The sequence below is a fragment of the Catharus ustulatus genome, chromosome 3 (assembly GCF_009819885.2).
Source record: "Catharus ustulatus isolate bCatUst1 chromosome 3, bCatUst1.pri.v2, whole genome shotgun sequence".
In the NCBI taxonomy this organism is placed as follows: Eukaryota; Metazoa; Chordata; class Aves; order Passeriformes; family Turdidae; genus Catharus; species Catharus ustulatus.
Window position 1 is genome coordinate 24616794 of NC_046223.1, and position 22948 is coordinate 24639741.

At 45.0% G+C, this 22948-nt stretch overlaps 1 protein-coding gene across 1 annotated transcript; it reads right to left on the bottom strand.

Moving 5' to 3' along the window:
- Positions 1–6335: 6335 nt before the first annotated feature.
- Positions 6336–11493, bottom strand: SERTAD4 (SERTA domain containing 4). Its single transcript, XM_033056435.2, has 4 exons — positions 11415–11493; positions 10897–11089; positions 10507–10622; positions 6336–7580 (listed from the first exon to the last, which is right to left on the bottom strand). The coding sequence occupies exons 2-4, from the start codon at positions 11072–11074 to the stop codon at positions 6834–6836; spliced, it is 1041 nt and encodes a 346-aa protein (XP_032912326.1). The 5' UTR covers positions 11075–11089; positions 11415–11493; the 3' UTR covers positions 6336–6833.
- Between the last annotated feature and the right edge of the window lie 11455 nt (positions 11494–22948).

Consider the following 22948-nt stretch of genomic DNA (forward strand, 5'->3'; position numbering starts at 1 on the left):
GCCTCCATGCAGAGTAAGGAAAGTGATCTGACAGTAGCTTATGCCCTACTTGTATTTTAAGATTTTCTTCATGCCTGTGATGCCTATACAGGTTATCTTAAAGTTTCAGTATTGGAGCAATCTTTCAATGGAGATACAGGATTGTATTAATGCTATGTGCCTTACTTCTTACAGCAAAGACAAAATGAGATTTCTCATCATGCCAGTTAGTCTGCTGGTAAATCCAAAACCAATCTGTTACACAGAGGAAGGGGTCAAAGAAGGAATAATATATATTCAGTCTCCACAGGTAAAATGTAGGCTGCTCAAGATTTAACAATTAGTCAAATTTTAGTTTCAGGATAACATTAATTACAACATTAACAGAAATTGGGAAATGCAGGTGGCTTTAGCCATACTTGTTGAGACTCACAGGAGACAAGTTTGAAGAAAACAATGCTGAAAGTACATTATACTTAGAATGTAGCAACACTTAGATTTATGTTCACTGTCTTATGGTTTGTAGGAAAGATAAAGGACAACTGCATTTTGAGCCAAACCCACACTACTGTACGCAAAGAAATAAATGGCCCCATTGCAGCCATATCACTAAGAGGATATGGTTAGTGGGACCTACTCATAGACAAAGTACAGAGGATTTTGCCCTGGAAAAAAAAAGGATGGAGTGGGAAAAAATAATTACAAGGCCTTTTAGCATTTATGAAGGAATAAAGCACAGATTTTACACATACACTGAAAGACACAAACCATTCTGGAGTTTGAGAATAAAATAGGATTTGAAAACAATCTTTCAACTCCTACTGGCAGAGGTTTTTCCTAAAAAAGCTAAATACAGACTAGCCTGTCCCACAAAATATGGGGTGGAAGAGAGATATTGTCTTTTAAAATCTTAATTGTGATTAAGAAAATGAGGAAAGGGGAAAAAACAAAACCAACAATAACCAAAGGTGGGTGGTCAGTTTATAGGACCAGCCACAATTTCTCCAAAAATCAAAAGCACAGCATCATCTCATGCCGCCTAAGGGTCTCATTACCCATCACCCAGCTGCAAAAATCTCTGAAACACTAGACAGCAAACTGCTAGAGACCATTGACACCAGTCATATTTCATGAGGGAAAGTAATGTATTTGAAATATAAGGCAGTGAGGGGATGGCAAGAAGGATATTGTGGGGTCCCTCTGAGCTTGCTGAGTGCAACTGTGGCAGCTGCAGGCCAGTATCATGGAGAAGAGAAGACCAGCAGCTACTGACAGTCCATCACCCTCCTCTGCAAGGACCTGAGCCTTTAGTTGTTTCAGGAGGTGGACACAGACCACCATACAGAAGGATGAGCCCAGTGGGGTATTCCACAGGGAAAGCACCATTGCAGGAGGTAGCTGTAAATGGACTGACCTTGAGCAGACAGAGCATTTATTGTCCTGCTGCAATCCCAGTATGACAGAATAAATGCCCTCTGCAGTAAACTGGAAAGTTATGCTGGATTATTTGAGAAGAATTACTAGCCATAGAAGATGAGTTACTTTTGAAATTCAGTATCTCACTGCTTTGGGGTTTTTGTTGGTATTTGGGGTTTTCTATTCATGCATACTTCTGAGTGTACACAGACCACCCATCTGTGGTTCCTCCTCACACAACATTCCCCTTGCATTCCTCAGCAACAGGAACTTGAGCAATAAAAGAAGTTAAAACATTAGCCTACCTGGCCTTTCAGCTGGAGCTGGTGAAAAAGCTTCACATACTCTGCACCACTTTTGCAGAGCCAAGAAACTGAAACTCCGCTTTCCCCAAGGTGCACTCCCTTCCTGGCAGTGATTTAAAGACTAGGGAGAGCAACAATAGGCCAACTACAACCCCAAAGGCAATTGCTTTCACATGATTACTGCCCTGGAGTTTTATCTAACCTTCCACACTTGACCCAAGGCCCCTTGGAAAGCCTCTGACCCAGCACAGTAAATTTGGTCTGGTCTTAGAGCCACAGCTGCTTTGCTTCATGTTGTTTAAAGCCCAGAGAGTGAAGGTCTCCCCCTAACACCCCTCAGCCCTGGGGCTGGTTCATGTTCAGCCCCCAGAGGGGACTGGCTGGCTGGGTACTCCATCTCAGCAGCCTTAAGCTGAGCAGGATTAGCTGCTGCAAAGGCACTCGGCACCCAGCCACGGCTGTGTTTACATTAGAGAAAATGGACCTCACAGAGACAGTTTGCAAACACCACAAGACGAACTTTTGTAAACTCCCTTGGTTTAGTCATCTTTCCCCATCTGTCAGAGAAGTTTAAGTGAGATTGAAAAAACACAGGAAATTACTGTGTATTCCAAGTAGTCGTGACTGAGCGGCTTGGCTGTTATATGGGATGCCTTGTGGAAGATTCGCATCTCCTAACATTTCCAGCAGGATCCTTTGAAACGCGTCCCTGGCTACGATATTTTAGCAGGCTGTGCACACCCTGCCAGGAAAAGCCTCTGGGGTGCTTCATGCAGCTGTGGAAAAGCTCATACCAGTACTGAGGAATGACCTCCAGAGAGCGAGGGCAGCCCCTGTCCTAGAGGTTGCAAAGCAAGGGATGGACAATGTAAAAGGTCAGGTCCCTTTGGGAGGCCTCCATGTGAGAGTTAGATTCACTGAATACAACACCAGACGAAATCCTTTATCTCACAGCAGTTCGAACCTTTCCTGATGTGACTGACTGGTTTAGTTCTGGGGTTTTTTGTGATAAAACGTAAGAAACTTCTTTTGTCAAGGTTCCTGGTGTGAGTGAGCAGCCATTGCACTTGCTACACCTCTCGCTATGCCTTTAGCTCCAGAAGGCAATGAAAGGACACAAGTCAAATGCAGGCTAGAAATCCACCTTCATCTCTTTGCTCCAGCCATAACTCTCTGATCACCAGATCACTCCATAGTGGCAATCTGAGCTCGAAGCAGCTGGAAAAGTCATTTAGGTGTGGGGGGCTCACAACTGGCACAAAGCTCCAGAGGGACCAAGAGCAGCCACCTGATTTTTTTTCACTTTGTTTAAATACTGCTTTAGCTCATGCTGTGGCTCTGAACCAGCTCCCTGCGTCCCCTGCAGAAATCTGAAGGGTGGTGGCACACACCGTAGCATCCTGGCAGCGTGTCATGGTCATCATGGTGGTAGGGACACAAAAGGACAGATGGCAGATGAGGGGTGTAAAACGAGAATGGAGGGCATGCAGGAAGACGAAATGTGAAAAAAGTCTGTGCCACAACTTTGCTTAAGGGCGTAACACCTTCAGGACTGAAAGAAGCATTTTATTTCTGTGGCTCAGGCTGTGTCTGTTTTCCCTGCAGAACCAGCTGCTCTGCTGGCACTGCACATCACTGCCAGCTGAGGCTGTCTGAGTGCTGAGGATGCTTAAGTACCCATGCTAAGCTGTTTCAACAGATTAGCTAATACAGTAAAAATAGTAAAATTTTACCAAAAGTAGTGAGTATATATGAAGCACAATGATATTATGCCCTGTGCTTTGAAAAAGAAACATGATTTTTTTAACTCAAATGAACTGTGCATTTCCAAGGGAAATGCATTAGCTGGATCCTGAAGATAAAATGTCACTTCTGTTCCTAGCGACAGCAAAATTGATGTGACAACAGAAACATCTTTTTCTGTTGCTGTTTGGCATGTACTGAAAGGCACAGTACTTTATAGTCTTACACTCTAGGAGCAAAGTGTCTTAGGATAGAGAGAAAAATAATCTTCCTAGAGAGAAGTGCTTCTGTCCAGCTCTTCCTGGCAGGTAGGCCAGGATCAAGTTCAGGAGCACTCATTTAGCAGTGGGGGACATATGGATGAAAGGCATTCATACAATCTTGAAAAAGAACTATTTCTTGAAAAATTTTGATACTAGCAAAATGTCCCCAGCACTGGAGTGTCCAGTGGGGAAAAGGCCTATCAGGCTTACACTCTTCACATGCTGTAAATCAAACTGAATTTAAACCAGAAAGACCATTCAGTCTAGCCCAGGTTGGAAATCCTGTCAAGGTCTATTGCATTTCTGGGAAGGGGACAAGGGTGTTTCCACCTCCCTTTTCTAACCTGGAATGCCTCTGTCTCTTGTGAGGCCAGCAGGGTAGCTCAGCAGACTCCTGAGTCCAGTACATCTACTTTCAGTATTTGCTATTGTTTTGTCAGGCAAGATCCACAGAAATGGCATTTCCTCCCTTACAGACCCCCATGACAATAAGACTGTCCAGAACTGTAAGGGTTAATTTCCAGATGTCTGTGGAACTAAAGAAACCATTAGAGAGGCCAGAGTAGACAAAGATCTGCTGATCCATCACTTCAGCTTGTGCAAATTCACCTGAGAAGCCTCTGCCATAGGTTATGTGTGCAGGCTTGTTCTGGAAGACCAAGCAGCCCTTTAGGGTCAAAAAGCTTTCAGCCCCCCCAAAAGTGTTAGCTGATTTGTGGTTTGGGCAGCATTTGGCCAGGTGTTTTCCTTGGCTGTACGTGCAAGTCTACAGAGAATCTGTTGCTTCTGAGTGCACCTTCAGACTGTCCTAAATGCTCCTGAAACCCTGGCAAGGCTGAGCTCCCTCACAGACCCAGCCTGAAGTGCACAGTCAGCTGCTCTGTGATCTCTTGAGCAGGGAGTTTCTTTGGTAAGGCAGGGGAACATGGGGGAAAGGACCCAATAGCCATTGGAGATGTAAAATTAAAATGAATTTTGGTCATTTTAATAAATATATATCAAGGAAATTTCACTTTACTACAACAACACATTAGTATACAAGCATCTAATATTTAAGCTTAAAACATCAAGCATTTATCAAATATTGGAAAAGAGCAGACATTACTAGACTATCTGGATATAACACAAGAAAAATCAGGTTTTTTAAAAAATTGGTCCTTGTGGACAAATGTCTAAACGATGATCCTACTCATACACTGTATGAATGAGATCTATATTTAATATTATTATTATTATTAATAAAAAAGCTTCTGTCTTGGAGAAATCAGGTGGGACTTGTACTTTCTTTATTTGTCTTTATTCACAATGATAACCCTTACAAACTTATCGGTTTAAACTCACCTGACTTCATAAAGGTTATCACTGATTTATATCCTGCTGTGTTTGTGGTCACCTTGGCTTGGGCGGAGGTTTTTCCTATGACCACTGGACTTTCTGACAAAGACCATACAGCTTGCAAATGCATTTTGCTACCCAGAATAACCATGGCCCAGGGCTCCTCCAGCTGAACCCACGAAACCCAAAGCAGGAGGTCTCAGACCCAGAGACCTATCCGACTCCAGTGCCAAGCCTGGGGCTGTATCCCCTTGGGGACACTCATGCACTAAGCTGGCTGCTCCCCCAGCACAGAGGTGATTTTTACCCCTTGGGCAAGGAGCAAGCAGAGATGTCACTTGAGGGCAAGATGCTGTGGGAACAGGCAGCTATTTATGAGTCAGCTGTGGCTATTTCGCTGAGCACATCCTGCCAGTTGTTATGGGGACTGTGGGAACTAATTAATTTGGTGGATCTAAGACTCACTCTTAGTCCAACCCCAACTAATGTCTTTTGGGCAATTTACACAGCACACTTTTGCAATCAATCTACCTAGGGATGGCTAAATGTTGTCCTCAGCCTCTGAAATCTCCAAAATGTTCTTTTTTAAAATTAAACCCCTTACATTCATTCAGATAAAACTGTGTTTATCGCCACATTATTAATTAACATTGTGCTTTTTGCCTTCTTGTCTTTTTTCAAATCAATGGCAAAAGTCATAGAAAACTCCCGCATGCTTTTGCAATCTAAAAGAGAGAAATTATGTGAAACAGAATAAAGTATAAAACATGCCACTGGGTCATGAACTTCATTATACGAAGAAGAAAAAAAAAGAGCCCCAGCAACAGACAGTTGCCATAGAAACACTCAAGCATCGAATGCTTGTTTACAAGAGACATCTCTCTATTGTTTCTTAAATCCCTTCCTAAGGATGGCAAATCAAAAAGCAATTGAGCATCAAAAAGGAAGAACAGAGATGTTTGAATAGGAAGTTGAACTCAGTACTTCAAAGGTTAAAGGTTTCTAATAATATTGATCCACCCTGTGGGTTTCTTTTTTAATCTCTGTTTAGGTTAAATCCCTGCTGTATCAGATTCATACTTAATTTTCACACTGGCAAAAATTAAGACAAAAAGTAAGGCACCAAAAAAAAACCTGCCCTGTGTAACAACAAACCTCATTAGTTATTACAGCCGAGGTGAAAACATGCAAGTACTTGAGCTGCATGTTTGATTCTGATTAAGATTCCATAAACAGGTTATTTCTTTATGCTATGTCCTATTTTGTCAGTTGAACAAGACGCTGAATACAGGAATTCAAGAGTATCACTACAAAACGTAAGGATGGTTTATTCCCAATCCATGAAGACAGTCCTTTGTCAGAACAAATACTGAGTTACGAGGAGCACATCATCCTTGCTGGTAGCATCAATTTGTTTACCAGACTTCTAATTCCTTGGTAAACATAATGGAGGTTCTTCTTAATTAATGGCAGACTTCTTGGGGGCGGGGATATGTAAAACGATATGTTTTCCCCATCTGGCTGGATTGGCATTTTCAGCAACGAAAGCTCCACCATAGCTGCACAGACTACAGTGCTCAGCAGTAATGCAACCGTGTTCTTTCTGAAGTCTCCACATTTATAAATAGCCACTGATGGCAGAGACACTTTACGCAATCTGCTCTTCACTCTACACGTCATGTTTGTGGCATGATTGTACCATTCGTAGAAAACTATAAAAAATCCGTTCAAAATAAAAATTTGATAGAGAAGGAACATGCTGTGCATGCTTCAACAGAGCAAGAAAGATGCCTCATATTTTACTTCCTTTGTTGCAGCAGATTTTATTACTTGGTAAAGACTCCTTTTTCCTTAAGGATTTTTTCCAAGATTCACTTATGTTGCTCTTGTCGTTACATCCAGTCTCAAAATAGTCATAAAATTTGCCTTTACATTCAAGAGCATGGGTGCCTCTTACAGGTTCACAGTTTAGGTCGATGCTCTCTCTCTCAGGTTCATTATCTCCTTTCTCATCATTAAATTTTGCCTTTTCCTGGTTACTGTGAGACCTGCCATTAGTGATGAATATTTCATTAGCAGGTATCTGGTCATCACTTCTGTAAGAAGGTGCACTGCCAACTTCATAATCCACCTGCTGGGAACAGCTTGGCAAAGAAATGGGAGGGGAGGAGGAGGAGGAGGAAGAAGAGGAATTACTTTCTGTACTAGCATTAACAGAGTAGGGTAGATTTAAATAGTGACTGCCACATTCTTGATAGAAGCAGCACATGTGGAGCTTCTCGTACTCCTCCTTGGCCATCCGAAGGCGTTTTCTGTATGGACAGTCCTGAGGCACAAACCACTCCTGCGGGGAGGTGCCACCGAAGGAGCAGGTGGAGAAGCACCAGTTGTTCTGCATGATGATCTCTCCGTGGATTCTCTTCATGAGATTGTTGATGAGCACAGATCTCCGCAGGTAGACTTCAGGATCGTCAATGAATTTCAGCTTTTCCAAAGACATGTAAAGAATATGGGCCCGCTCCTCAAACACGGAGATTGTCTGAAAATGCAAAAAAACCCACAAGATATGGAACTGAAGGCAACCAGTTTTGTTCCAGACAAGGAGAAAGGAAATGAAGGAAAGTATTCTCTCTGTGTCATAACTTCTCTGTTCTTTTTCTGAGGCATCTAAAACTGGCTTTTTTTTCATTTGCACATCCGTGGGGATGGGGACCTGCTTTTTCTTGGCCACAGCATTCCCCCATGTTTAGGGGGCAAGCAGCTGAGCTTAGGAGGTAAGTAACTGAGCATTACGCCACAGAGGCAATTGCAGGGCATAAATCCAAGGTGGGAGAGTGAAATCCAGATGCACACATCTGGCTCTTTAATTACATTTGGGATTAGAATATTAGAAAATTGTTGTGCAGTTTTGCCCCAGTGATGGCTAGGGGGGGCCTTTTGTGGCAAATGGACCCAATTCCACCATCCCCTGTGGGGCTTCTACAAAGCTCTGAAGCCAAGCAAGGGTCCTTCCTGCAGTGCCAAGGTTTGCAAAAGGCAGCCAGCAGCAAGTGTTGGAACATTTCATCTGCTGCCAGTGGAAGAGGCCCTCCAGCCAGGAGGAGGTCTCCATTTGCCAGGCTCTAACACTGCTCTTGTGCACAGAAGTGCATGCAGGCAGGGAGGCAGGGAGAAACCCATCTCAAAGCATCCCAGCATCTGGAGAGCAGCTGTTGGCCTGTGTACTACGCCCTGTGCTCTGCAGGACCGGTGGGAACGCAGATAGCCAGGGATAAGGTCAGGAAACGGAGAGAGGATAGGGATTTGCAGAAATCCTGGCTCTATGCCCATAGATTTGTTCTCCCTTCCATGGTCCTTCCAGGACTCCCTTTCTCAGCACTGGCAGCATGAGCAGGTTACTGCCCCTGGGAGGCCCCAGATTCTGCACTGTAATCGCTACCCTGGGAATTAAAATAAGAGAGGGGGCAACGCATGCTACTACTGTAAGCACTATTAACTAATTTTCATTTTTAGCAAGAATTTGGTTTGCGTAGGAGGAGAGCAGCACAGCACAAAGAGAGACTGCTCTAAATCCCCCCATCTGTGGCTTGATCATTCTTCCCTTTCCCACATGGTTACAGCATTTTTGCAGAGTGGAAGTCGTAGCTATGAGGACTGAAAGAGCTTAAAGCACAGCTGCTTTTCACATCCATTCAGCTCTCCTCAGCCCTCTAGCTCTTTCCACAGCCTGGTCATGTCTGCAAGGCTTAGAAGCAGCACAGTGCCTCATAAAAACAAAAATTGGCCATAATTTCATACGAGTTCACAGCTGAAGCTCTTTGTTAGAGAGAGTAATTTTCTATAATAAATGACTCATTTTAAATTATATTAAGCCTATAGGTTCATTTGCATCCTTTGTACCTGCTGCAGCAACAGTCAGTGAAGCCATAAAAGCCTGGAGCAAACCAGTAAGCCTTGAACTGGGATTCTCCTGGAGATATGTACTGGAGGGACACCAGTAGGAACAAGTTGTCAAAGGCTTTCTTTTACATGTTTGCCAGCAGCCCTCTGGAGAGAGGCTCCAGGCCCTATCATCATACCCTCCGTGGGACAAGTAATCTCAGAACATAACTCTTTACTGGGTGGCAGAGGTATAAACATGTAAGAAATTCAAGGAAAGCTGGTGGGCATCCTCCCTCTGCCAGAGCTCAGTGCTGCAAAGCAGAAAATGTATTTGGGCTCAGTGGAAGAAATTGGTGACCCAAGGTTTCTGACATGCTACACCTCTGCCAACAACAGCACAAAACAGTGGCTGCATCTAGCTTACCAGTACCTCTACAACTGCTTTTTATTGCTGTTAAAAAAGACTAAATAACCATTCCTCCTCCTCCTCTTTGTAAGGAAATTAACCACTGATACAAAAATCCAACAGTCTTGCAAAAAAACACAACCTGGCTGAAAACTGGGAGAGTGAAGTGACATGTGTGAGACACTCACTAACCAGAGCACATTTTTCAACACCCTTGGTGCTGTTTATTCACTGCTCTGGCAGCAGACCAGACATCTTCTGAAATTAACAGCAGGACAATTTTTCACCTTCCTGGTCCAGGTACTTATTTCCAGACAACTCTATTTGTAGCTGAAAATTCCTTTAGCTACTCTAATGTCCTTGGGAACTGAGCTCAGCATTAATGCCTGCTTCTCCTCCACAGAAATCCCACTCCATTGCCAAGAGAACATGGGTTAGCACTGGACCTCCATGGGCCAGGTAGGATTCAACAAGGCAAACATGGTGTCTCAAGGCATGAGCTATCCTTATGCACTTCACCCCAGGCATTCAGTTCCATACAGAACTGAGCCCTTAATGAAGAGGAGCATAAAATCTCGCCAAAGAAGTCAGATTTCAATTTATGTATTCACTGGCCTGGGAAACGTTTCCTCTAATCTCTCCCCTGACAACTTTCATTAAAAAAAAAAAAAATCTTACATTTGTTAATCTGTTCTTTGGGAGTTATTAGCTTTTTAATAAACACGATTAAATACTGAAGGAACTTGTACTCTCTTTCCAAGTAAGTCTGTTTTTTTTAGAGGATCTGTAACCAGTCTGGGGTATGTGGAACATCTTACTATTTTCCCCCCTGGAAAACAAGTTTTATATGAGTGGGAAATCTTTTACTTTTGTTCTTCCCTTCTGTTGTTCAAATGCATGACATGAACTAGCTAAGAACAAAATAATCTGAAAAAAAACCTTATTCTCAGCATTTCCATTTGCAGTTGTTATAAATGCAGAAACGCCTTTGCTTCTTTTGCAATTGATGACAATACAACAATAAATGTGAAGAAGTGACAACTGTTTGTTTCTGAGCAAACAGCTGGATCATTCTCCTAATTTCAGCAGAGTATTTCAGCCTTGTGGAAATGGGTCAATCGAGTGTTACAAAGCATCTGAAACTCTGAGTAAAAATAATGACTATTAGAAAACATACTTTATGTGTACAGCTGCTGAGTGGCGGATGAAAATCCTCTTCTTCCACATATTTCCTTTTAAAGTATGTGATCTTGGATGTTGTTACAGGATTCGAAATTCCCCTGTAATGCGATCCTGTGGGTAATAAATCAGATATGACAAATGACATGCGGTTTGCCGGAGGTTCTCCAAACAAAATACTTTTCATTTCCCTTCGCGCTACAGGAGAACGCCGCCGCATATTTTCGCATCTATTCGCGGCGATCAGGACCAAACGCGGGGCCGGTGCGAGCCGCGGGGCGCTCGGCCCCGGACCCCTCGGCGCTCCGAGCGCGGCCCCGGCACCTGCGGCCCCGCCGAGCCCCCCGCCCCCCGCGGTGCCCGCAGCGGTGCCCGGAGCGGTGCCTACCTGCGGCGGGGGGGCCGGGGGCCGCCGGGGCCGGGGCCGGGGTCGGGGCCGGCGGGGCGGCGGGGCCGGGGCGGCCGCAGCAGGGCGGCTCCCAGAGGGCGCGGTAGGCGGCGAGGTCGGCGGCTCCCTCGGCGGCGATGGGGCGGCCCAGCCGCTGCATGGGCAGCACCAGGGTCATCGCGGGCGCCGGCACCTGGAAGCGAAGCAGCGCGGTGAGCGCCCGCCGCCCTCACCTGCCCCCCGCCCCGCCGCGTCCCGCCCCCCGCGGCCCCCGGCGGCCAGACCTCTGCGCACACGGATATTAAAAACATACGCGTATCGATCTCAGAGACACACGTTTGGGGTTCCCCCGCCCCCTTCTTGTGGCAGGAGAAAGAGCGGAGCCCTCTCCCACAAAGGGCGCGGGGTCCCCGGCTCCGGGAGTTGGGGCGCGCTGCCCCCAGGCCGCCCCCAGGCCGCCCCCAGCCCCGCTCCCGCCGCTCCCGCCGCCCTTCCCGGCCCCGGCGGCGCTCACACACCGGCACGGATCCGCTCACTGCCTTGCCATGTCCTCCCGGCGGCGGTGGCACGGCGCGCTCGGCACCGGCGGGTGCGAGTCTGCCTGTCTGGGTGCGTGTGTCTGCGGTGCGTGTGTGAGAGAGAGAGAGCGCGCCCAGCAGTCCGGGATCGCGTTCCTTTCTTCTTTCTTCCCTCCCAAACGACACAGACAGCGGAGACTTAGGTAGTTGTTTCCACTAGCCCCGATCGGACTGAACTGGATCTGCCTCCAGTCAAAACACTGCGAGACTAAGACAGAAAATTGGCTCCGGTTTCACGCCGTGAGTTGCGGTCCCACCGGAGCCAAGCACAACATCGGCGGAGCGGGCGGAATATTAAGCAGGAGCGGGGACTCCGGGGCCAGCGCCGGGCTGCGAGCTGCCTCCTGCCGCGCCAGCGGGCGGGAGGGGAGGGGAGCAGGGGGGGAAGGCGGCAAACTTTCTGCGAGGGGCGAGGGATGAGTTCATAGTCACCTACTTCTTGGCAGAGGAGCGCGGAACAATGCGCCCAGACACGGCCCGGCCCCTCCCTCGCCTTCCTCCTCCTCTCTCTAAGAAAGCGGGATGTAGTTTCCCCTCGGCGCAGCCCTCCCGGAGGAAGACGACGGCCCGAGCAGGCGGCTGGAAGGAGGGGCTGCAGGTGGGCAGGTGGAATTTCAGCAATTGTTTGTGTTAGCAGCTGAGCGCTCTCGAACAAGAGGAAAAAATAAACCGCAGCAGAAGAGGGAGGAAAAATAAATCGTTCACATCTGCCAGTTGTTTTCTTAAATCCTAGCACAAGGCTGCTACTTTATTGAGAAACGGCTTCCAGCGTGCGCTGTTTGCGTCTTGGATGCCTGCGTGCGTGGATCTGCCTTGCCTCCTCACCGGGGCAAAAACGGGAGCTGAAGGCACAGGCAGCAGAGCTCCCCGAGCAGTTTGCCTCAGTAAAGGCCACCAGCCTCGCTGCAGTCGGACTGACAGGTGCCTAAACCCCTTCCTCAGAGCCAATTTACTGCTAATGCACTGCATATGGCCCTCAGTCATTTTCCTTGCCATCTTGCTTTTCTTGGACCAAGAAACAGCCCAGGGAATGGCAAGCCACTGGAGTGCTCTGTTGAAAGTTATCCCTGACATGGCCAATATATATTACTTATTCACCACACCTTTTCTTAGCAGCTGAGTACCAACACATGGAAGGAGTGGTCAAAACAAGTGAGTCAGTCTGCTGACCCAACAGCAGGGCCAAGAAGTGATCCAAGAACCAGCTAAAAAGGCATATATTTTGTGTCTGAAAAGATTACACCGTCATTAGAAAGCAGCAATGGACTCTTCTCATTAATCCAGATGGAGGAATCATTCACAGGAGCACATCAATCTTCTCACATTGGCAAGATGTCAACACTCAGTGCTTGTCCTGAGAGAATAAAAGGTTGGAAGAAACTCATTGCTGCTTCTGGAAGTCAGGATTCCTTTGCTCATAATGAATTCTGCATCTCTGTATGAATTCATTTTTTTCTAATGAGAATCAGAGATTTCAAGTCTGCATCTTTTTCTTACCATATTTCATCACAAATAGGTCTTTCTAAGCTCAAGCAGAAACATGCAGGAAGGAAGGAAGGAAGTGTTGGGACGCCTTCTGCACAGTGCTGCTAATTTATCTTGAAAAACTGAGTTCTCTGGACAGCCATGAAAGTAAATGAACTGCTTCTGCTATTTACAACATGCAAAATTAATAGAGGCAGGCCAGTTCACTTCCATAAACAGCTACTGTCCGTGCACATTCTCCATGTTTCCAAACTGTATAAAAACAAGGCATAAATAATACAGCTTCCCTGGGAGGAAAAAAACCCCAATCACCAGAAAACCAAAGCCCCAAATAAAGCTCCTAGGTCTCAGCATGTGTTACAAAGACTTAGAGGTGGCTCTCAGCTACAAAATAAATCCTATTTTGTGGCAGAGGAATTGCTTCAGCACACAGAAGCCGAGAACCAGGCTTTTAAAAGGGCTCGTGTCTCTGGGCGGGTTGTTTGCTCCCCTTGGATGTTCAGGAGCGCTGATTTCCAGCTGCTGCAATTGAGTGGGAGGAGAGCTGCAAGCACCCAGCACATGGGGAAAGTCGGCCTCCTTGAAGGTAGAGCTGGACACGGCAGAGCTTAAGCCGGTGTTTACTGAGGAAGCACCACCGGACCCAGCTCTGCAAACAGCACCTCTGGCACTGCTCCCGAAGAGCCAGCCTACTGTTGTTCCCCGTTAAGGGTGGCAAAATCCATTCCTGAGTATCTTGCCAGAAGTCACACAGCAAATCAGTGTCAGCGCCAGAAATAGAACCAGATCTCATCGTCCTCCAGCCGTAAGCCCAACCCATTTATATTACATTATCTTATGCAATGGAGGGATTTCATCCAAAATCCCGTTGGTTTCAATGAGACTTTGCAGAATAGCACACACATTGTTACATTTCCATTAGCGCCTCTGGAAATAAAGGATGAAAGATGTACATTTGAGCATACAATACATTTACTATACAAAATTACAGAAAAAGGTTGACACTTAGGGCTGGATTCAATTTTGAAAAATCCATTTGGGAGCCTTGTGTGGGCTTCAGTGGCATGGAAGCCAGGCACAGTTCTTTATTGAACCCAGCCCTCCATCCTTAGGCTACCACAATTTTTCCATTTTGTCAGCCAAATGCATTGAGTGTGAGGACACCCCGAGGCATCTACAGCAGCCTGAAGGTTAAAATGTCAAACTTTTTCCGTGTTCAGTTTCACACAGTAAGACGACTATACATTGCCACGCTACTCCATTTGCTGGGGTTTTCACTCCCTATTCCTCCAGTGCCATTATGATGTTAATGAGAGAACTGTAATGATGCCATTCACATTACAAAAAGCCTGATGCGATGTCAGAGAAAGGGGCTTTTTATACAGTTCCAGAATGCCTCTAAAAACCCAAACTTAAATATAAAATGCCCATGACTATAAAACTGCAAGTCTCACTGAGACCAATAACAGCAAGGGGATAGACTTTGGATGGCTATTCCTTGTTTAGCCCTGGGTTTGTACCCAAGCACTGCAGCAGGTTCAGTCTCCATCACATAGTGCAGAGCATTTCCATTGCATAACAGCATGGCTTGGGGAGAGAACAGCGTTTCTTAGCTGTGCTATACCATTGTTAACATCTGGATTGCAGTGCTTAGAAAACAAAATTGCCATCGTTTTGGTGGCTGTTACCTTTCTGGCGTTTCAGGAAATTTGCAATGCAGAAGCAATAAGGAATTCCCCTGCACACAGGCTGTGCAGACCCACTGTCTAAGGAAGCAATGACAGCTGGCGAGAGGAAGGGGAAAGGCACAAACACATACTCAGACTGATGTACCTCCCTTAAAAACAAAAAACCCAACTGTATCACCTGTAATCTATTCCAGGCTAACCTCATTGCAAACTATCTGCTCTTTATGGTTGATGCAACAAAGTTTGGTGTCGCCAACTTAGCTGAGGGAGGCAGGGCATCCTGTGGAAAAGAGCGTCATGGAAAAGGGCATAAAGGCTCCCCTGGGAGCAGCAGATAAAGGCATGAGGACGCCAGCATCACTGGCAAAGAGAGCAGAGCCATGCTGTAGAGACAATGGTGGAGTGATGACAGCTATGGCAGAACTGTGACAACCTCACATGGGAAAATAAAAGAGTAGATGGAGGCAAAAAAGGAGGACAGGCAGGAGGTGGCTTGGCTCTGACCACAGCAGCGGACAGGGAAGAGGATGTTGGGAGCTTGTGTTTAAATAGATCAAACTGGCTGATATGTCACAGGTTCAAGGAGGAGGAAGTTCCAAAAAGAGATGGGAGATAACAAGGGCCTTGATTAAAATGTTTATTGTTTGGATAGATATGTATGGAGTTGCAGTAATGTTATGAATGAAGCAGTGGAAATGCAGGGGACACCTAATCACAGCACACTGGGGCAGCCCAGTCACAGGAAACGAAAGCAAAGGATCAAAGACAATCCCTGCACTCAGGGCTTTGGAGGCAAGCTGAGCAGCAAGGCTGCAAGAAGTGGAAAAGCCTCTAGAATTGGCCATGATGGATTTAAACTGAAAACTGGACTTCCAAGAGACAGCCCATGGTTGGGAGCAGACAGAGAGATTTCTTCCTTCTCTTACTGATATAAAATGGCTGAGGAGAGCTGCATCATGCCAGGGCAGAGCAGTCCCTGGTGTGTGGTGAGGGAGAGTCACCAAGCCAGAGTCATCAGAGAGGCAGCAGGGGGAAGAGGGGAATGAGGACAGGTGCAGCGAGATGGTCTGGGACTGAGGCAAGGATTATTTTCTGTTTCTTCAGCTGTACCGCTACCAGAAATGTATATAGCACCATCTAACAGAAGCAGGATCCAAGGTGAAATGAAAGGGTTAAGGCTGGATGAAATAACTAGACTGGTAGAACAACAGGTCTGTGTGCCAGCAGGGTCAATTCAGCTTTTCATCCTTTGGAGGTATAGATAAACTACAGACCTGCCAAGTCTAGTGTTTTTCCCTGTATTTCTTGGCCCTTGCTTCAGGGAATTTCAAGGAATCTACTGTGTTTTTTCCTTTTTGTTTCTTTTTTTTCCCCCTCTACTCTTCTTTTTCTAGAGCTGGACTTACTGTTTGGTAGAAAAGGAATTTAATCAGAAATTTATTTCGGTGTCAAGATACAGCCCTTTCACGGAAGTTTTTCAAAGGTATCTTCACTTAACTTCTACCCTAATTTAGATTTTACAACTCCAGATGCTTAAGTGTCTCTTTCTCCAGACAGCATTCAAAGCAAATATTTCTCTAACTTTTGTAATTCCCACATGCTATTTTTTTTCTTTACATACTTTTCAATTGAATTGTTTCCAGAAAGATTTTATGGAATTACTCTGGACCAGTATGTCGGAGACCCCTGGGTTTCACTGAATAAAAAGATTTAAAAGAAAATGTCCTTTTGGATTCTTAACACTTTTGCTTACTCCTGCTTTTGGTTTCTATGAGACAGAACAAGAGAAAGTTTCTGTTCTGACAGAAAAGATGTTTCCTCTGTTATTTCTTTGTAGGTATATGTCACCTATCAGAAATCTTGGTAGCCAATATGCAATGAACTCTTAGATGCTGGTTCTAACAGTTAAAGTTTTCCCCAGGATTTATGCAAATATATGAAAATGAAAGCAAAATTGCAATTTATTTTGCCACAGGGCTCTGGCAGATATGAGAAAAGGTGCCATCACATTTACTGCAGCCATCTCCCTAAGGCTGCTTTGCCTGCCTGGTCTGGGAGAACAATAAAGCCCCGTGGTATTCATTTCAGTAAGCATAAATATTTTTTCCAGCGTTCTTAGCCAAAATGTCTCATATGCTCTCTGCCTCCACCCCGCTGGTGGCTGCGTGGCCTTGCCCGACATAAAAAACTCCTTCCAGGATCCCTTAGCTCAGTGGGGGTTTAGTTTTCAAAACGCTTCAGTATCCTGAGGGCAAAAGGTGCTCCTCTTGCTGCAACCTGTGACCAGCAGCATTTCTGGTTAGTTAACCTTTGTGAGGGGCTTTAACGCTGAGTAGGTGCTCCCGGTGTTATTATTGGGACTCAAGTCGGAGAGAAAAAGGAGTCCCGGTAGCCAGGCGGGGCTGGGAAAAAGCAAAGCCCTGCTGTTACATAAGGAGACTTCCCAAATCACCAGGCAGCTCTCATCACTTGTTCTGGAAGAGAGGTACCAATTAAAACCGCTTCCCCGCTCAACTTTCACTCCGGTGCACAGCACATGCATGTCACTGGCACCGTAAATGAGATGGTTTATGGAGTTAATTATATTGCATTCTTCACTTTTTGTCTGCTGAGGAAAGTAAACAAAACAAACACAAAAGTGTTTTGGAACAAAGAGCGAGTTGTCTCCCACTTTGCTGTGTGCTACTTTCCACGAAGAATGAGAGCTATTGTTATTCTTTTACAAGTTTCCTTCTAAGGGAAATAAACACCAAAGGTAGGATTCCAAGGAAATGACTCACAAATATTGGCAACAGGCTCTGAAAATTGGATCCAGTCTTCGCAAAAGCCTTTAGCAGAATACTAAACCCTCTTATTGCAAAATAAACTTTTCCCAGATGAGCTCCACATCAGCTCTGCGAGTGTGTGAGTGAGTGTGTGAGTGTGTGAGTGTGTGTTAGCACTCGGAGACAGGAACAGAACCCATTTCTCACGTCTCCCCTTCTTCCCTCTGGGGCACGGCTGCTGATGCCATTTTTAGCTGGAAGCTGGAAATCTTTAATAACCGACTGAGTCATCCTCGGGAGAGGCAGGGAAGGGATGTGCCTCACCTTGCCGAGCAGCAGGCTGCCCGCCGGCCGTCCCCACCCAGAGACCCCCGGCAGAGAGGGCCGGCCGGGCGATCTCCTGCAAGAACTGGCAGGAACATTTATCCTACAGCTGGAAAAATGAAGGGCAGAGCAGAGAAGGGATTTTTTTTTCTCCCAATCCCTTGACATTGCATCGAATTCAGCAGGGCAAGATCAGCCTCTAATAATCTGTTTTCAGTCACTGAGTTAGCCTTTCAGATGCGCAGAAGGTAACCATGCACCGTGACTCATATTTTATTTCTTAATCAGGAATCCCAGGAACCAGGAATGCAGACACTGAAAAATCAGACAGCTGAGCAAAATCAGTGCGGCAGGATTACCATCTGCAAACAGAACAATCTACTTTGCATATTTATTTCTCAGCTGTTTAAAATTTTGAATCATAAATGCATATTCTGTATCACTTGTAAGGCATACAGACTAAATCGCTCGCGCTTGCTCATGTTGGTTTGGGGGGTTTGTTTGTTTGTTTTGTTTTTGATGATTTAAATCTGGTTAGACAAGAGCAACAGAAATTGCAAACCTTACACAGAATTCCTTTGTTGCTTGGTTCTACTTAGACAAGCCTATTAAATGAAAGAAGCTGGTCCCCTCATTCATTTCCTTTGCAAATTCCTATTTAACCACTCCAAATCGAGATGAAACAAACAGTGATGCTGGTCCAGAGTCAGATTTTTTTTTTTTTAGAAAGTCCCTTTACAGCGTGCCTGAAAGCAACTGGCAGCCAAGTACCTACTTAAGACTCTAAAGGTTGCATTAGTGGAAGTTTTGCGTCTGGTTCGAGGCATTGCCAGGTAGTTTCTAAAGCCTGTAATTCACCAAGTGTCCAACAGAAACAGCTTCCAACAGGACCTCTAAGTAAGGAACGATGTTTATATAGACTGTCTGAGACATTTGAATTGTGCTGAACTCCAGCCATCGCTCAACCAGTTATAACCAGCTGTCAGGGCTGGGAAGGAACCCAGGATAAACCAGTGTGGTGTCGCCTTCCCGAATCTGCTGGCAGGGTGGCACAGCAGGCTGGGAGGTAGGAGCTGCTCGGACCCCACCTCACTGCACTGCTAGTGGGTGAATTTTAATATTCATCACTGCGAGGCTGCTCATTTTAGTGACAGAAAGGAGGGATCGGCTGGGAAGCCAATGCAGAGGGATAAAGCCAAGCACATAATAGAAAACATTTCGAGATCCACAAGTCAAAAATCACTGTAATCACTTTGGCTGCCCCCTTTCTCAGCCTTTTGTTGTGCTCAGCTTTTTCCACTTTCCGGAATCCTCCTAAAGCAGCCAGAGCAGCCACAACCACAAGAGGCCAGCCAGGATCCAATCCTGCTCAGGCACCACTGCTTCTACCCCTCTGTGTTTGAAAATATCCCTGATCGTCTGCCTGGGCTGAGGCATCTGCAGGAACCACCTTCCAGGAATGACTCTCACATTTTTGTAAAGATTAGGCACAATTAAGTTTAGTTACAGGATAAAAACCTCTCAGCCACAACAATGTGGCAATACTGCAGTGAGGAGCTGGAAAGGAAAGAGAATGGAGAGAGCTCACCTTGCTATGGGACATGGGGGGTTGATTAAAAGCATATTTTAAAATTTTTTCAACCTGTAGTAAATACTTGCAATGCCCATAAAACACCTTAGAAAAAGAGCAATGTCTAAGTAATGAAAAGATTACTAAATTATTGTACCACTGCTGTTGATTATCCATTTTTTATGCTCAGTGTAGCTCATGAGGCAACCAGGCAGCACACATGACCTGTAATCAGCAGGAGATGCTTTTGGCAGGGATGGAATAGTCATTCACCCTGTGCTCTGGTGACATCTCCTCAGAGAAGAGTTTTCTGGGGTCGCCTCACAAGCTACAGTGCTAAGATGCAGAACTTCATATTTGACTGAATTTAATTTTTTTTAGAATTTCAGCATTTGAGTTGATTCTTACTTACATGACTTTGCCTATTCATTTCTCAGTCTCCTTGCCAGTGTCCCTGTTTTCAGACTTTAACTTTTACAACCTGTAAGAGCAAGCAAAAAAGGATCAAAATCTAACAGGCTTTTTTTAATGTTTCAATTTACACTGCAGACACAAAAATACTAAGATTTTTAAAAATCAAGCATTTTAAATTCAGTTTTGTTTTAAAGTCCAATCTATTGATTTAATTGCTAAGGGAAAAATAATCTCTAAATATTTATATTATATTAAATAATTATGCAACCACTGTCCTTGGATGGATAATATTCTGCTAAGATCTGCATTCAATTATTTAGCTGGTGCTACAGAAAGTGATTATTCCTTTTACTTGAGCAGTAGCTTAAAAAAACTCGAAGTTGTTCTGAGGATTAATTTTCAATTAGAGAACTGTTTTGAGGCCTCATGGAGGCTGGGAATCGTAGCTCTCTGATCCACACCAGTGGTTCTTCCTCCAGCACTCGCAGTCGGTTTCTGCTAACACCTCATTTTTTAGGACCACTCTTACTGCCATGAGCAGGGTCTGTCTATAAGGACAGTGCAGCCCAATGTGGATGACATTCCCAGGGACCAGGAAGGACCAGGTGTCCTGGCAGAGTCTCCAGTGCTTGTTATGGGCAGGAAGTGCAGATCCAGGTGTTTGAGGAGAGGGGGAGCACATGGGTGTGCTCCAGCTGGAGCAACCCAGCTCCCTGCAGGATACTCCCCCTGCTCCACACGGGTGAAAGGGGCTCAGGAAACCAAGTGAGGGCCCTGCACTGATGATGGGAATTTACTTTCCTCTGTCCCAGACTCGGGTAGTCTCCAGTGTCCAAAAGGAAGACAGTGTTATGTGTGGGAGGGACAGCATTTCCAGAGCAGGATCTGGTGCAATGGCAATTACCCAAAGCTGTTCCTGCTTGCCAGCTCCAAAACCTCCTCATAGCTCCTGCACAGCTGTGTCAACCCTCTTGTTTATCCACATGGTGTGTCCTGGACTACATCTAAGCTCCAGGGACTGGGAGATACCTAAGTCAAGTCCTGTGAAGTTTTCTCACTGCTATGAGTAATGGCTAGGGACAGGCAATTGCTTTGGTTTAAACAAACCTGTGCAGCAATAGTCATGGTTTCAGTGAAATGCACTGCTCTCCAAATTTTACAAAAAAACCAAAAAACCTAGAAAAAATAGAAGAGATGGAGAGGCAATTGTGTATTCCTTTATATTTTTAAGGTTTGTACAGTATATTGATACTCACTTCAGTGTCCATATCCACATTCACCTACATCTGCAGCATGAACAGCAAAGACACTGTATATCCAGTGTCTCTCAAGCATGCACTCTGGAGCAGAACAGTGACTCTTTATTTTTGCTAAAAGGAGAGAGATTTTCAAACTTCAGTATCAGTTCATCCATCAAACCACCAAGAAAAACTGAATAATGATCAGCTTCAGTTCAATTATTCAGTTTAATCATTTTTGTCATTTGCAATGAAATTGCAGTATGAACTCTAAAATAAAATTGAAATCTCATGTTAAATCTCTCAAGTATTTTTTGGCTCCAGCTTAGCTGCTGTTGGTGATAATGAAGATTCATTTCCTTCCCATGTCTACTTCTTCTTGACACATTCCTGCTCACCATCCCTCTCAGTTACACACGCTCTTTGCTTTTCACAAAAGGAGGAAAACACTTTCCTCTCTCTGCTTCCAAGGGCCAGGCAGTGCCAGCCCAGCTCCCATTGAGCAGTTCCTCAAGCTCACCTCGCTCCATGAATAGTTTCACTGAGCACAGTGGGAACGCTCAGCCCGAATAAAGCTGGCACAACCTGGCCTCCAGAGGAAGGAGCCAATCAGTCCAAAGATAAAAACAAGCTCACAGCAATGGTGCAGGGCACAGCTCCGAGAGGCGCCAGCCCAACTTGGGGACAGCCAGAGGAAGGTGCCAAATTTCTGTTACATCCCAGAAGTTTGCACAAGGTTGCTGGAGGATTATGCAAAACTCTAAGGGAGACTCTGGGCAATTCTGAGCTTGGGTAATAATTATCGTGAGCTTGGGAAATACATCCTAAGTTGTCTTCAACAGGAATGCGTTGCAACCTCTGAAGGATTTATCATCTTAAAAAAAAAATCTCAACAGCTAAAAATCTGGATGCTGAGAAATGTACCATTCAATGACAAAGCAAATTATATGGGTCTCCTATGTGTGGTTCTGCTCTCAAAAAGCATCAGCAGCTTTCTACTGCTTTACAGCCATGAGAGTAATTCCTTTACTTAGAGAAGCACATAGTACATCAGAAATAAAAGGTCCTCAAGAAAAATATCTCGGCAGCAAATCCAGATCTGAGGGGCACAAAAGGAGTTAAAAACCAGCAGAGCATAGCCAGCAGTTGAGAAATGAGTTGGTAGAAGTTATTCTGGGAGCCAGTGGGCTGCAGTAAGTTAAACTGTGTACTATATTTGTTGTCTGAAATTATTCCAAAAGCAAAATTATTCCAAGAGAGAAGGATAAATATTCTGGAATAATCCAAACCAAAAATCAAATATAAAGAATAATATTTCATTGGATTCCAAGTCCATGTCATCTTGAAGGAATTAACCACTTGCCCAGGTTTTGCTGTCTATTTGTTTCTAAGGACTGAGACTGGAGAGGAGAACATTAGGGGAATGAAGGGAATCTCAGGGCACTAAAACTGAGTTACTTATTCAGTTTACATACTGTGTATGTTTTAAAATAAAAGTTGATTTTGCCTTCCAAAATCTAATCCCGGTAATACAGAACATATACCGTGTTTCAAAGTATGCTTGTACAAAGGAAATACTCTCTTTAATAGAAGCCCAAAGTTAAATATATAAATTTTAATGAAGATTTTGGCATTGAGGTTCACTCTCAGGCCCACTATACTCTGTAGCAGGGCACTGGTTGGCCTGAGTATGATTCACCCAGTGCCACTGGAGGTGTAAATGTTACAGCTTGTAATAATTCCAGAGTTCCTGGAGATTCTTGGTACGTCAGGTCCTTCTCTGTCAGGGTGATGGGAACTACTACTACCCACTATGAGCTTTAAATGAAAATCAAATGCATACTTAAAGAAGACACAAATAAACCATTATCTCTGCTAGTTTAGCAATAATTTAGCTTTAGCAGGTAGCATCACAAAATCACTGCTGCTCTGGGGGGCTGTCCTGATGCAAGGCAGCAGAATATATCCAGCATTTCAAGTTCTATATTGA